Raw genomic sequence first — 15,438 nt, forward strand, 5'->3', positions numbered from 1 at the left:
TAAGTATAGGGTTACATTTTGTATGGCATTGAACTATGGCAAGCTTATTCAGTTACAATCTCTATATCTCATACAGAATAAGTACTTCAAGGCTGCCTTAGGCCTCCTGCCAAGTTCACTGACGCGGTTCCTCATACAGAGGTAGAAGAAAATTGTTCCATACTTCAAGCATGTTGTAAGACAACCTATTAAAATGATCTAGGGCTGATCATTCAGCTACTCTAGGCTACTTCATATGTTCCTGCTCAACAGGAGAAAAGCAGACAGGACACACCTTATGGTTCGCAATACTGAGTGAAGCTATTATTATGAAAGGGCGTGCTTCAACTTGCTGTATTTAAAGGCAACTGCAAACATCATCATTTCATTTTAAACCGTAGGATATTCCAATTCAGCTTGATCTGGCAGCAGAAAGCCTCCCCCAGGCTCAAGGTTAAACTATGTTACTGTTATTTATTCATATTTTTGAGGAAACGGTTTGTTTACCTCCTTGAGATTTGAGCCCCACTTCAGGGAGTAAAATGTACTGAGCACTTATTTAGCTTTCAGTCGATGGCCACAGAAGTCCTTGAAGAACATTATCTTATTTGAATTATTTTACAGATGTGCTTGCAGCAGTACGGGAAGCACATCTTTACGATTTTTACTGCAGCCTTTATTGACAAATTGGGAACTCTTGATAACTGATAAAAGTTTGCATCTGCCAGAAGATAGGGCAGGGCAGAATTGCCACAGCAGTTGCAGGGCAAGTTTTGACGTGCTTTCATTCTGCTGTATAATCCTTATACTTTCTTCCTTGAAATAGGATCTTTGATTTAAGTCAAGGCCATTCAATTACCAAGAAAACAAGTGAAATTATTTGAGACGAATAACTCATCTCAAACAGTGCAGTAAGAGGTTAATTCTCCATTAGATCCCCTCTTTCAGATGAACTGATTCAGAATAGTTTATTCCAGCATTATTTACAAGATAAAAAGAACCTAAATCAAAGTAGTTAACAGAGTTTTTGTTTCCTAATTAAGAATGTTGAAAGATATTCTTCTGTTTGAAGTTGACAAGAACAATACACAGAGTGCTGGTAGAGGGAGTAGTTTTAGCTCAGCTTGGCTTGCCACGTTATTCCCCCAGTTACTCTCACCAAGGGGGTTTCTCCACAAGCGATTTACTCTGAGCTGGCTGCGTTTGGAGGTCAGTAGGAATACAGGACGTTATGGCTATCCAGCAGCCACCCTGGAGCTTATCACAGAAAAAACGGATTTTCTGAGAGTACTTAAAGTCAGAGTCTTTTCCTTAAATTGGGTTCTCAGTGGTATAGTTGTTGTGTGCCCTAACCGCCTCCCCCCCCCCCGCATTTACCTTGGGTATGCTAGCCCTACCCAGGGGTGTGCTTTTCACTATGACCCCGATCAAGGAGTGTTTCCTGTCTCCCTCCCCTGTGTTTCCCAGCACAAACCAATTAGTGTCTACTCAGAAGTAACTCCCATTGTGCTCAATGAGGCTCGTCCCCTGAATGTCCACATCAGAATTTACAGAGATCCCCCTCAATTGAAATGGCACAGTTGAAAGTACAAAGTCCCTAAAGGCTGTAAAGCACGATCTCAAGGCTCCAATTCTCCATTGTTTGGTTTATTGCCTTAGGAAGTAACTACTTCACACCTTTGTTGTAGAGATCCTGTGCAGCACTGGGCTAGAAAGGGGGCTGATTTCCCATCCCTGTGTTTCCTACCCCCCTGTCTTTCCCAGCACAAGCATATGTGTGTCTACTTGGAAGTAACTCCCATTGTGCTCATTGAGCCTTGTTCCTGAAATGCAGGTGCACCCAGAGCTTCAGGGAAAAGGAGAAAGATGGGGAGAACCGGGGGGGGGGGGGAGGCCTCTCTTATTGGTTGAACAGCCCCTGCCAGTCAGATGACATTCACTCCAACTCCCCTCCCCCACTTGGAAGTATGTTCTGTGAAGCAATTTTTACTGGTGCAGAGCACCAGGTATACCAAATTTACAACTTTGTTACACTGCATATCAAATTAGACAAGTCATACAATTAATGAATCTCACAGGGGACAGACAGAACATGGGTAAACATGGAAAAGGGTCACCCAGCTACAGGAAAAGTTAGAGCACTACCATTGTATGGGACAAAGCTAAGAAAGCAAACCTGATATTGAATCCCTTCTTAAACAGCAACATATGTACCTGAAAAAAATAGTTTAAAGTTTCCTTTCCATCACCTTTCTTGCAACACCCACCTTTTAATAATGTTGATAAATTAAAATAGTTTGAGCATTGGGACAGTTATGAACTATAGATGGGGAGACCTATTTGAGGGAATTATCCCTAAAACAGGAGCCTAATTCATGGTCACCTAAGTGCAGTTCCTTGGTTGTCAGTCGACCAAATCATTCACCCCACCTCCAGCACATATGTTAGGGCACAGATTATGCATCTGCTATCACAAATAGAAGCACTGATTATTGAAAGGCCTGGTCTCCAAATTGTACAAAATATTGGCAGAAGTTCAATCTGGAAAAAACAAACGGAGCCAAGATTGCCTGGGAATAGGATCTGGGGGTCCAGTTAACACAAATGGAAGCGAATGCTGTTGGGACCATACCATCCTCTAAATCTATTTCTTCTAGGATAAGGGAAAACAGTTTAAAGGTACTGTGCAGGTGGTGTCTCACCCCTCAGAAGGCAAGCAGGATTAAAAAAAAAATAGCCCCCTGTATGTTGGAGACAGTATTAAGGGATAGGGTCTTATCTACATCTGTGGTGGACATGTGCCAAGGTACACCAATTCTGACTGGAGGTGTTTAAAGAGGCAGAACCAGTAATGGGTCAGACTATTACACAGTCCCCACTACTGGTGTTGTTAAATTTGTACAGAGGTGTGGACAAAAATATTTAATATAAAGAACTTTTAACATTTTGGGGGGTTGCAGCTAAAAAGGAAATTGCAGCTCATTGGAAAACAGAGACTAAAATGGAAAATAAGGGCAAACCCCCACTAACCATGTTTTAACTCCCATTGTTTTCTATGGGAGAGTAAACCATTGATCTCTCTTGGGACCTAAAATTGTTTAATATTAAATTGATTGTGCCCATGCCATTAGTTGGCAGTGATAAATAGTAGTATTTTGCCACAATAGGATATGATCTAATCTATATTTATATTACTTAATCTCTAAAGTCAAACATTTTCACCCACGGTTGTTTTACAGTGAAAAGGCAAGTGTTAACAATATGCTTGATAAGGGATCATTAATTCCTTTTACAAAAGTTGTTAAGTGTAAACTTCAACGTGTTTTGTATTAAACCAGACTTCTTTTCAAACCAGACTATTAAACAAATAAAGCAACAATTCTTCACTCTTTGGTTTCCAACAGCGTGGAACAAACAAGTAAAATACTTCTGTCTCTCACTCCTGCTGAAGTTGCTGTTCTCAAGGAAGGAATAAATTTCCTACGGAACAAAGCCGATGGAAAAAATTACATCTTGTACAAGGACACAGATACCCTGCGAGCATGCAAGAACATGTGCAAACACCAAGGAGGGTTGTTTATTGCAGACATTGAAGATCTAACAGAAACGTAAGGCAGGATTTATGCCCCATTTTGCCCTTGCTTCCTTCCCAAGCTTCCTGCAACAAACATGGAAAGTAGTAAGAAGGCAGGTAGATCACTCTGGTTTGGGGGTTGGGTTTTTGAGCTGCTTGGTTAAATCTGAAGCTATCTGTGCGGATGGGGCTCAAGACTTGAGTCTGTTCTTGGTGGCAATGAGTCAGCCTTGAAGGATGAAGGACAGCCACTTGCCCTTAAGCCCATGGAGAAAGTGAAGGTATTATCTGCCAAGAATCACCTATGAGTGTAGATGAAATGGTCCTCACTGGTCTTCTGGTCTTCACTGCGATGACCAGAAACCAAACCCCAATTCCACAGAAGACAAGGCACCCCTCTGCCCAAGACCCCCAGTATCACCCCCCTAACTTCACAGAATTTCACCACCAATGGGCCTGGTCACAGATGGCTCAAATGCAGAGAAATGCCTGCTTAGGCATTACAAAGTCTGGATGCATCAATTAAATCAGTGTATTTAGATGCATATCATTAGAAGTTATTAAATATTTATGCAGTATTTGTGTCAAACCCTTCCTCTAACTCAAGGGTGGGAATCATGTTGTTGGACTGCAACTCGCATCAAGTCCTAGCCTGCATAACCAATGGTGAAGGATTGCTGGGAGTTGCAATCCAACAATATCTGGAGGGTCACAGGTTCCCCGTCCCTGCTTTTACTTCCTCACCACCATCCTTCTCTTCTATCCTTCCTGGTCCTTTCCCTAAGATTTCTTTATGGTAATCTACATAATTATACAATAGATGTATCATACACGTTATGTATAAATATCACCTCTTGTGTTACATTTTCAGTATGTGTAACAAGTTGCTTATTCAGAAGAAAGAAACTCACTGTTCCCTGAAATCCTTGGAGTTTTGCTGGAATCTAGGTGTGGTTTCAAAGATGGCACCTGTCATTATTTAAACTCTCAGCTGTGAGTCACTGAAACAATAAAGTTCCACTTCTCCTGCAAGGCGCCAGTTCTTGAGCCTGTTTCCTAGACCTTCTTACCATGGGACAACGTTGTGCCATGCTGCAGGCCTTGGTTCTGCACTTCTTTAATATCTGCCCAGCACTCTGATGTAGGGTGGTACCCTGAAACACCGGCCAACCTTGCACTTCTTTCTTGGGATTGGAATTCACTGACCTTGTTCAGACACATCTTGGGGCAGGGTGGTTAGCGCTACCCGCTGCAAGAGCCCCTGCCACCCATGCAGTTAACCATGGCCCGCAGCATGGTTAGCTGAACCACTCTCTAACCAGCCTCTCTAACCTGCAGTCCTCCAACCACTCCATCACGCACCACAGCAGCCTTAGTGTCTCATATGGCCATTACAGGAGCGGGGCTGCTGATAGCTGTTGGTGGCCATATTCTTCTTTCTTTCTGATTCCGTTACAGAAATAAGCAAAAAATAAATAAAAATGGTGGAAAATTCTGCAAAAATTGCCGTATATTGTTAAAACATGCATTATCCCCTTATATCGCTGAAACACACATGTGTCCATGTGTGCATATGCATTTTAGCGATATAAAGGGTAATGCACATTTTGGCGATAGATGGCAATTTTGTGCAAATGCATATTTTAGCAATATGGCGATTTTAGCACAATTTTCCACCGTTCTTATTTTTCCCTTATTTCTGTAATGGAAGTAGAAAGAAAGAAGAAAATGGCCACCAACAGCTACCAGCAGCCCTGCTCCTGTAATAGCTGTTTTCGGCCGCTGTTGCCGCGGAGCTCTATGGAAGCGCTTCATAGAATAGTAGGGTTGGAAGGGGCCTACAAGGCCATCGAGTCCAACCCTTCGTTAACCACGGGGCCAGTTCAGATGTCACGCTATGCCATGGTTAGCACTGCTAACTATCTTGCAGCAGGTGGTTTGTGAGCGTGGTTTGTGTGTGGTTAGTAAGCCACTATGGTTGGGTCTGACCCCCATTCAGACGTCATGCTAAGCCACCATGGTTAGCTCAAAACTCCTAACCATCATGGCTTAGCGGGACGACTGAACAGGTACAATGAATAGCCCTGTGATACTACATATTGATGATCATTTTTGCTTGAAGAATTCACATTCAAAATTTGCACTGGCTCCAGCTGTCTCTGTTGTCTTTTTAACCTAGATGTGTACGTTGCACTAAGCATAACTGGAGGCTGGATGTGAGCACAATGAAATATGTTAACCCTCCAGACAGCTTCTGTCAAGATGAACTAGGTAAAATGATTTCAGTCAAAGCTTTTAAATGTCTATTATTTTATAGAAGTGCCACCTGTCATGGTCACACAATGGCCATGGGCAGCACCGGCCCACCAGGGTGGGTCATTGTGTCATGCACCGCTCACACTTCTGCTTGCTGCTCGCACCCTCCCTATTGAGATAGCTCACACAGACAGTGGACAGAATCCCTATGCTCTTTAGTGTCTATCTGGAAGGAAGACAGCCAGCTAAGCTCTACCGGCCAGGACTTAGCCCATCTTTCCTTCCTCAATGCTTCACTTGGCACTCAGTAAGCATAACCCAAATGGTCTAGGCAGCATGAGGAGAAACCAACCTTTGAAGATGCAAATAAGGAAAGTAATCTAGTCCAATAATCCAATTAAGGAAATTTATTGAAATAAAGGTTAAAAATAGGATAAGGGAAAGAAAGTACTGAGATAATACAGGAAGACAAATCCTACACCAGAAATCCTGGTCTATCTAGGATCTATACAAGTAAGCTAGTAGAGCAACTTATTTCAGGGTCTCTTGCTGACATTTCTTAGAACTTCAAAGTGGATGAAGAGGAACAAAGAAGGGATAACTCAAAATGTGCACAGATACATGGTTTATGCTGCCTTGTGAGAGGAAGGTTTGACTGACAATTCCCACTGAATTGGCCAATGGGCCTCAAGTCACAAAAGCAGAGGATGCTCAGGAAAGGGGTGATCAGTATTAAAGATTTATCTTGGAAAGATGAGACATGGCAGGGATGCTCCTAATCTTTCCCTGCCAGACACCTATGTGTATTTGAGTGGGGTTGCACGTGAAACATACAGGATGGTTTACATGAAATGGAAACAATGAAATGTGTTTGCAGCCACATTTAGTTAAATGTCAACTTTGTCAGGCTTTAGGCATCGTGACACCACCCTTATTATATTCTTTTCATCGAGTCAAGAAACATGAAGGGCTTCTAGTAGAGGCTTTTATTGTGCAATTGCTTCATTTACAGAATATTACCAGGAGGTGGGGGCAGGTTCCAGACAACATAACCCCTCCTGCGTTTGCCCACGGTTTCTTCCGTCTTTTTTCTTACCACACACACACACAAACCAACGGTAGGAAGGAAAGATGGAACGACTATACAGTGCCTTTTGATTAGTTAAACTAGAAGCCATCCATTATCATTTTTGCCTCTATCGCATCTGCAGAGTGCTGTCCCAGGATGCTGTTCCGTCCAGAGCCTGGTCGGTCCTGTGGCTCCAGAACCACTGGAGCATTCTAAGGCCTCCTGTGAGGCCTTGGCAAGGCACTTTGCAGATAAAATTGATCAGATTAGGAGTGTTATTCCGTGCGCTGTGGATACAGTTACCGAGCAGGAGGTGGCCTGTGGCACACCGGTTTTGTGGGATCGGTTCCAGCTTCTTCCTTCTGATGAAGTCGACAAGGTGCTTTCATCTGTAAAGCCGACCACCTGCTTGCTTGATCCTTGCCCATCTTGGCTCATTATGGGCTGCAGAGAGAGACTGGGTGAGGGGATCAGGGCAGTGGTGAACGCCTCCCCTGAGGGGGGAGTGATGCCATCAGCCCTCAAGGAGGCAGTGATAAGACCAAGTTCTGAACAACTTTCGCCTAGTCTCGAATCTGCCTTTTTCGGGCAAGGTGATTGAGCAGGTGGTGGTGATGCAGTTGAAGGCACACTTGGAAGAAGCCGATTATCTAGATCCATTTCAATCGGGCTTCAGGCCTGGGCATGGGACAGAAACAGCCTTGGTCACCTTGGTGGATGATATGAGGAGGGCTCTGGATAGAGGCGAATGCGCCTTCCTTGTTCTCCTCGACCTCTCAGTGGCATTTGATACCGTTGACCACGGTATCCTCCTGGACCGCCTGGAGGGGTTGGGCATTGGAGACACCATATTGCGGTGGTTCCAGTCCTTCCTCTCCGGCAGGTACCAGAGGGTAGCACTGGGAGAGGAGGTTTCGGACCTGTAGCTGCTCACTTGTGGAGTGCCACAGTGTTCCATCCTCTCCCCTATGCTATTTAACATCTATGTGAAGCCGCTGGGGGCTATCATCAGGAGGTTTGGGATGCGGTGTCATCAGTATGCGGATGACACGCAGCTCTACCTCTCATTCAAATCTTCACCAAGGTTGGCCGTAGAATCCCTGTCCAAATGTCTGGAGACAGTGAGTGGCTAGATGGGGAGGAACAAGCTGAAGCTGAACCCTGACAAGACCGAGGTACTTTTGGTGGAAGACAAGAGGAGGTTGGGGGATGGTGACCCGATGTTGAATGGGGTACAGTTACCCTTGAAAGGCCAGGTCTGCAGCTTGGGGGTCATCTTAGACTCCCAGCTATCCATGGAGGCTCAGGTGTCAGCTGTGAGCTGGACAGCGCTGTACCAAATCCATCTAATACGGCAGCTGCGCCCTTACCTTCCCGACCATCTGCTTCCATCGGTAGTACATGCCCTGGTCTCCTCTCTGTAATGGGCTCTACATGGGGTTACCCTTGAAGACGGTTCGGAAGCTGCAGCTGGTACAGAATGCGGCAGCTCGCCTGATTAAAAGCAGCCGCCGGCGAGATCACAACACTCCAGTGCTGAAGGAGTTGCACTGGTTACCAGTTGTTTTCCGGGCCAAATTCAAGGTGTTAGTTTTGACCTTTAAAACCCTATATGGTTCCGGCCCAGCCTATCTCAAGGAGCGCCTCCAGCAACACCAGATAGACTGCTCAAAAAGATCTGCCTCGGATGGCCTTCTCTCTGTCCCATCAGCCAGGACAGCTAGGCTGGTGAGGATGAGGGAGAGGGCCTTCTCTGTGGTGGCCCCCACTCTGTGGAACGCCCTCCCTAGGGAACTCCGCCATGCCCCCTCTTTAATGAGCTTCCGCCATGCATTAAAAACATGGTTGTTCAGGCAGGCATTTGGGGTGGGCTAGGGTAATTTTAGAAATGTGATGTTTTTAATGTTGAATTTTATTGTATAAACTGTTTTTATTGTTGTACATCACCCAGATTGGCTGGGTGACCGGCCAGATGGGCGATTAATAAATTTAATAAATAAATAATTTATTTATTTTTTACCCAGGCCACCCCTGCTATCCAGTATTCCAGGTGATGCTCCAATGCACCATTTGGACCACAAACACCTGAAGGGGGGCTTTCACATTCATACCAGTTCATTGTGCAAAGGAAGCCAAAGGAGCATTTTGGCATCCAGATCACAGTTTAACTGAACTGATTAAGCTTTGCCTCTTGCAGCAATATAAAAAATAGTAGTTTCTTTCTCTCATTTCTAGTAGTTGAACCAGATACGGATAATGGACTTGTGCTAATTGAACTGCATCCCCCAAATCCATGGGATTCAGAACCTAGAAAACCTGAAGATCTGGCTTTTGGAGAGATGCAGGTAAAGAAAAGTCAGTGACTTTTGTCTATGAGGGTTTGCTGTACTGACCATGAGCCTTTCTACATGAGGCATTTATTGTGTGCTTGTTGATTCCTCACTCACAGTTTTTTTTTTCTAATGAGGAAAATCTGGTATTTCCCGGAATGGCAGCATGGAACCCTGGTGTATTTGCGCAATTCTGCTATACCAAAGCACCACCTAGTGGTTGTGTAATGGAACATATAGAAAGGGAAAGAAAACCATCAGAAAAAAAAACATGTGTAAAGGAGCCAGTCTTAATCCCACAAAGAATCCAGAAGCAGAAGCCTCAATAAAGTGGTGGGTTAATCCTCATGTAGACCCCCACCCCCTCAAATCCATCCTACGGCCAAAGTGTTTGCTCTGTACTATGTTAAGCAATAGACTAAGGGTGCATCCAGATGATGGCTCCGTACACTTCCAAAGAAAAGGCATGGTGCAGCTGTTTTTTTCAGTTAAGAAAATACAGGTGAAGTGGTGGGAAAACACAGGAGGTTTACAAATGACATCCTACCCCATCCTGCCCCACTTCAAGCACTGGATGTACCACTTACACAAACCAATGCCAGTTAAACTGACTGCACTCTGATTTAGTTAAAAAATTATGTAGATAAGCATTTTTGTTTCAACTGTGTAAAGAATTTGATTAACAAAATTGCAAAAAGTACTTGTGTGAAAATCAGTAAACATTGTGCAGTAAATTGCAATAAGCCATATTGCAAACTCCTTTTGAATTTCCCCTCCCTTTCAAAGGGAGTTTGCCATGCAGCACTGGGGAGGGGGAGATATGTGGGTGTTTCCAGATGAGTATTTTATCTCACCATTGCCCTGTCTCATTCATGGAATCTTACAAGGGGCCTAGATGTCATCATCTTCCACTAGTAACTCTTGCAACTTTTCTCGCTGCTTCTTTCATCTTTTCCCTTACCACAGAAAAGGAGGAAAAGACAGAGTAGCTGCATGATACCCTCTGAGTGGTAGTATTAGGAGCCCTCCATCTGGAAGCAGTGTGCTTGTGTGTGTAAAGTTACTGTTTAAGAAATTCTACCCTGAAGTTTCCTTTATCATGCCCGTCTTTGCACAAAACGTTCCCATGAGATCTCCAATTTTCTTGAAGAGATCTCTAGTCTTTACCATTCTGTTGTTTTCCTCGATTTCTTTGCATTATTCATTTAAGAAGGCCTTCTTGTCTCTCCTTGCTATTCTCTGGAACTCTGCATTCAGTTGGGTATATCTTCCCCTTTCTCCCTTGCTTTTCGCTGCCCTTCTTTCGTGAGCTACTTGTAAAGCCTCATCAGACAGCCACTTTGCTTTCTTGCATTTCTTTTTCTTTGGGATGGATTTCGTTGCTGCCTCCTGAACAATGTTACGGACCTCCGTCCATAGTTCCTCAGGCACTCTGTCTATCAGGTCTAATCCCTGAAATCTATTCCTCACCTCCACTGTATATTCATCAGGGATATGATTTAGGTCATACCTGAACGGTTTAGTGGTTTTCCCAACGTTCTTCAATTTAAGCCGAAATTTTGCAAGAAGCAGCTCATGATCTGAGCCACAGTCAGCTCCAGGTCTTGTTTTTACTGACTGTATGGAGCTTCTCCATCTTTGGCTGCAAAGGACATAATCAATCTGATTTTGATATTGACCATCTGGTGATGGTGATGTCCATGTGTAGAGTCGCCTCTTGTGCTGTTGGAAGGAGGTCAAATCAGTCCATCCTAAAGGAAATCAACCCTGAGTGCTCATTGGAAGGACATATACTGAAGGTGAAGCTCAAATATTTTGGCCACCTAATGCGAAGAGAAAACTCCCTGGAAAAGACCCTGATGCTGGGAAAGACTGAAGGCAAAAGGAGAAGGGGACGGCAGAGGATGAGATGGCTAGATAGCATCACTGATGCAATTAATATGAACTTGAGCACGCTCCGGGAGAGAGCGCAGGACAGGAAGGCCTGGCGTGCTATGGTCCATGGGGTCACAAAGAGTCGGACACGACTGAACGACTGAACAACAACAACCCTGAAGTTTCCTTGGGCTAACAGTTCTTTGGATCCTGGCCACTTATATCAAGCATAAGCTTAATCTAAGAAACTGCATATTTGATTAATAGAAGTGGAACCTGCATCAAAATGTTGCAATATATCCTCTCTCCTAACAAGAGATCTCCTGTTTATTTATTTATTAAATTTATTAATCGCCCATCTGGCTGGTCACCCAGGGTTCCACCTAGCCATTCCTTCCAAATAGGGTGCTTCATTTTTTTTCTCCTGTCCCACCCCTGTGTTCCATTTTCTCTTTTCATAAGAACATAAGGAAAAAGCCATGCAGGATCAGACAAAGGGTCCATCTAGTCCAGCATTCTGTTCACACAGTGGCCAGTGGGAAACCCACAAGGAGGACATGAGCCCAGGGTCCCCAGCAATGGTTTTCATACTGCCTCTGATACTGGAGGTATCATATAGTCCTCAGGACTAGTAGCCATTGATAGTCTTATCCTCCCTGAATTTGTTTAACCCCCTTTTAAAGCCATCCAAACTGGTTGCCATCACTGTATCTTGTGGTAGCAAATTCCATAGTTTATGCACTGTGTGAAAAAGTGCTTCCTTTTATCTGTCCTGAATCTCCCACCAATCAGTTTCATGGGATGACCCCGGGTTCTAGTATTATGAGAGAGGGAGAAAAATGTCTCCCTACCCACTTTCTCCATACCGTCCATAATTTTGTACACCTCTATCATGTCTCCCTTTACTCGCCTTTTCTCCAAGCCAAACAATCCCAGCTGTTGAAACCTTCTCTCATAGTGGAGTTGCTCTAGCCCCTTGATCATTTTAGGGTGCAATCCTATGCATGTTTAGACAGAAAAAAGGCCTACAACTCCCAGCATGCTGGGAGTTGTAGGCCTTTTCTCTATGTAAACATGCATAGGATTGAGCCCTTAGTTGCCTTTTCTGCACTTTTTCCAATTCTACAATGCCTTTTTTTTTAGGTGTGGTAACCAGAACTGTATACAGTATTCCAAGTGTGGCCACACTATAGATTTGTATAAGGGCAGTATGATATTGGCAGTTTTATTCTCAGTTTCTTTCCTAATTATGCCTAACATGGAATTTGCCAATTTCAGAGGAGCCGCACACTGGGTTGACATTTTCATCGACCTGTCTACCACAAACCCAAGATCTCTTTCCTGGTCAGTCACTGCTAGCTAGGGATGTTGGTGGAATCCATCCGGAGGGTGAAGTTCAACTTGATCTGTATAAAGCTGTGCCAGCTTGCGGATTTTCGGTGGCTTTTTCTTTAAATTGCCATATAACCAAATTGTGGTCTGCAATTTGCACAAATCAGGCATTTCATGACTACATTTTGCGTGAATTAAGCAAATTGCAGCTGCAATTTGTATAAATGGCGATTTAAGGAAGGGAGGAAACAAGAAAGCTCCCAGATTTTGTGGGGAAAGCCTGCAGCTTGGCTTTCAAATACAAGCCGAACCGGTGGCTCAGGGGAAATCTGGTGAGCCCCAAAAGGGCCAGATTTCCCTGCAACAGCCATCCCTACCACTAGCTCAGATACTGCTAGCTCAGATGCTTATACATGAAGCTGGGATTTTTGCCCCAACATGCATCACTTTACATTTGCTTACATAGAACCGCATTTGCCATTTTGATGCCCAGTCTCTCACCCTAAATAATCTGGTGTCATCAGCAAACTTGGCCATTTCACTGCTCACTCCTAATTCCAGATCATTTATGAAAAAGCTGAAAAGCATTGGTCCCAATACAGATTCCTGCGGGACCCCACTACTTATATCTCTCCATTGGGAGAATTTGCCATTTATTCCTACTCTCTGCTTTCTGTTCTGTAACTGGTTTCCAACTGTCACTCTACATTTTGTGGCTACTGAGTATGCTAAGTCTTCCTTGGGCTGGGAAGTGGGGTGGGGGGGCTCTTTGATTTAAAAAAATGTTTTGTTTTTACTTCTGCAAACCTTGGCATTTCTACAAGTATGCTGATACCTCTTGATCCCCATTTGGGTTCAAATCCTGCCAGCACTCATCAGCTATTAGAAAGCTTTTGTTTTATCCAACAGCAGTGTAGCAATGTCAGAGATATTCTGCCAGAAAAAAACAGATATACAAAGAACACACAATCAAGAATACAGCTCTCAGAATATGTTCTTTGCATTTTTCTTATATTCAAGTCTTCACTTGCTTAACTTGATTTCGTCCTTCCACTTTATACATCATCACAAGGAGTCTTTTGCATAAAAATCCCCAAGTCCAGATAAGTTAAGGGGTGGTTCCAGATGAGGCTTTTATTCTGCAGTTGCCATACCTCAATCACGGAATTTTAAGGGAGGGTCCAGACATCATAGTCTTCCAGTCATAACCCTCCCATGTTTTCCCACTGCGTCTTCAGAAAATCCATTAAGAATAAAAAGATGGAATAGCTGCACAATGCCTTCTAATTGATAACGCTAAAGGTTATTTTCAGGTACACAGAACATGACAACATTGATCAGTCTAGTTCTTGGATTTCTTTCTGTTCCTAGGTAACTTATCTAACTCATGCATGTATGGACCTCAAACTAGGAGACAAAAGAATGATATTCGATCCATGGCTAATTGGTCCTGCTTTTGCACGTGGATGGTGGTTACTTCATGAGCCACCCAGCGACTGGTTAGAAAGGCTTTGCCAAGCAGATCTTATCTACATCAGCCACATGCATTCTGATCATCTCAGGTATCTGTGCACGTGATACAAATCAAGGGTTAGGCTTGCCAAAATCAACAAGTAGTTGTGTTTGGCCATAAGAAATATTCCAAAACCTTTGTTTGGACAAAGCTTTCTCAGGCCAACCGAATGTGGCAAAATAGTGTACAAACCTTTGAGTTCTTTGGAACTCATCAGGCTAGATGACAAAGCAAGGGATGGAGGAAAAATGCAGACTCTGTGGCTTCAACATCAGCTAGCTTTTTTTCTCCCCTTCTGCTTGTTTTGTTTCAAGCCCCAATTCTGGACCGTGTGATTATGGTCATTAATACCTGAAGGAATTGTTCCAATGTGTACTTGCAAGATTGGCATACACCACACACATACAAAGCAAAGTTGTCACAGGTGCTGTAGTGATTTATCCTGAAAGCTATTGTTCTTCCTCAGGTATATTTGTATTGACTGTTATTAAGATAATTATTTTTCAGAAATTGCTCCAGCTGAAGAGAGATATATTGAAATGCCCGGAGCACTGGATTTCAGAATAAGTCATTAAGGGTGCAATCCTATGGAGATAGTCGTCAACTTCTGAACTCGACTTTCCAATATAAGGTGGCCATGCTCCAGCCACCCTGCAATTTTGGCTAACTGGGGAGCTTTGGAGCAGGAGGGGGGGAGGCCACATGGTGCATAGGAAGCTGCGTAACGTGGCTTCTGCAGTCTCCTCCCCTCCCCCCGGGACTGCCTCCTTTTCCCATCTCCTCACTCCATTTCCAAGCATGGAGATGTAGCTGGTGCGGAGAGAACTGCACCCGCTATGAGGGGGAGGGGGCAGGGAGTGCAGTTTCTGGGAAGCAAGTCTGGAGCCCTGACCCTGACCTTGGTTCCCAGAAACTGAAACATCCTGTGGCCTTCTAGATGTTTCTAGTGGCCATAGGATTGCTCGCTTTGATCACCTTTCTTGCAGTGGATTCCTGCAGCTGCTTTCTTGCTTTTTCAAACTTGGAGGACTGGCCATTCAAATAAAAAATGGAATTTTCTAGGGGTGAAAAATCAAACAAAATGAGTACATGCTAATAAGCCTGGAAAGGGTCAGTGTTGGGATAGATAAATCGAGACTTATACTTGGGAAATCCAGGCAGCATGCTTGGATTAATATACTGTTGTATTTCAGCCCCTATTCATGTAGTATTTTACACATAGTTCCTATAAGGAACCATTTAGCCAATCACTGTGGCAGCAGTAAAGTCTATGATATCCAATATAGGAGAAATCGCAAGCCAGAACTATTCTCAATGAATACCTTAAAAAGCAATTATTCCAAATTTGCAATACACCATAACACAGATTAGATGCAAATAACTTACTCAAAGTTGAAAATCTTATACCCAGATGTCACCTTTACATACCCATAATCCAAATTAAAATTTGATACATCAATGTTCAGTTCATCTGAAATATTTTCAAAAGCTTCCAGTGTGACAAAATATC

The 15,438-nt window shown here is 43.7% G+C and overlaps 1 protein-coding gene across 10 annotated transcripts in view; it reads left to right on the forward strand.

Annotated features, from left to right (window-relative positions):
* The window catches only part of LOC146347205 (cytidine monophosphate-N-acetylneuraminic acid hydroxylase-like), a 59,771-nt gene that overhangs the window by 12,295 nt on the left and 32,038 nt on the right, over positions 1-15,438 (forward strand). For 9 of the 10 annotated variants that reach the window (XM_084850085.1, XM_084850089.1, XM_084850091.1 and 6 more), the window contains 4 exons: positions 3,384-3,587; positions 5,733-5,824; positions 9,114-9,223; positions 13,787-13,977. In XM_084850085.1, the coding sequence (XP_084706211.1) occupies positions 3,384-3,587; positions 5,733-5,824; positions 9,114-9,223; positions 13,787-13,977 (597 nt within the window). The remainder of the gene's footprint in view (positions 1-3,383; positions 3,588-5,732; positions 5,825-9,113; positions 9,224-13,786; positions 13,978-15,438) is intronic. The other variant, XM_084850095.1, reaches the window with a different exon arrangement.

The sequence above is a fragment of the Heloderma suspectum genome, chromosome 4 (assembly GCF_057233095.1).
Source record: "Heloderma suspectum isolate Gila_16-S chromosome 4, 16-S_ref, whole genome shotgun sequence".
In the NCBI taxonomy this organism is placed as follows: Eukaryota; Metazoa; Chordata; class Lepidosauria; order Squamata; family Helodermatidae; genus Heloderma; species Heloderma suspectum.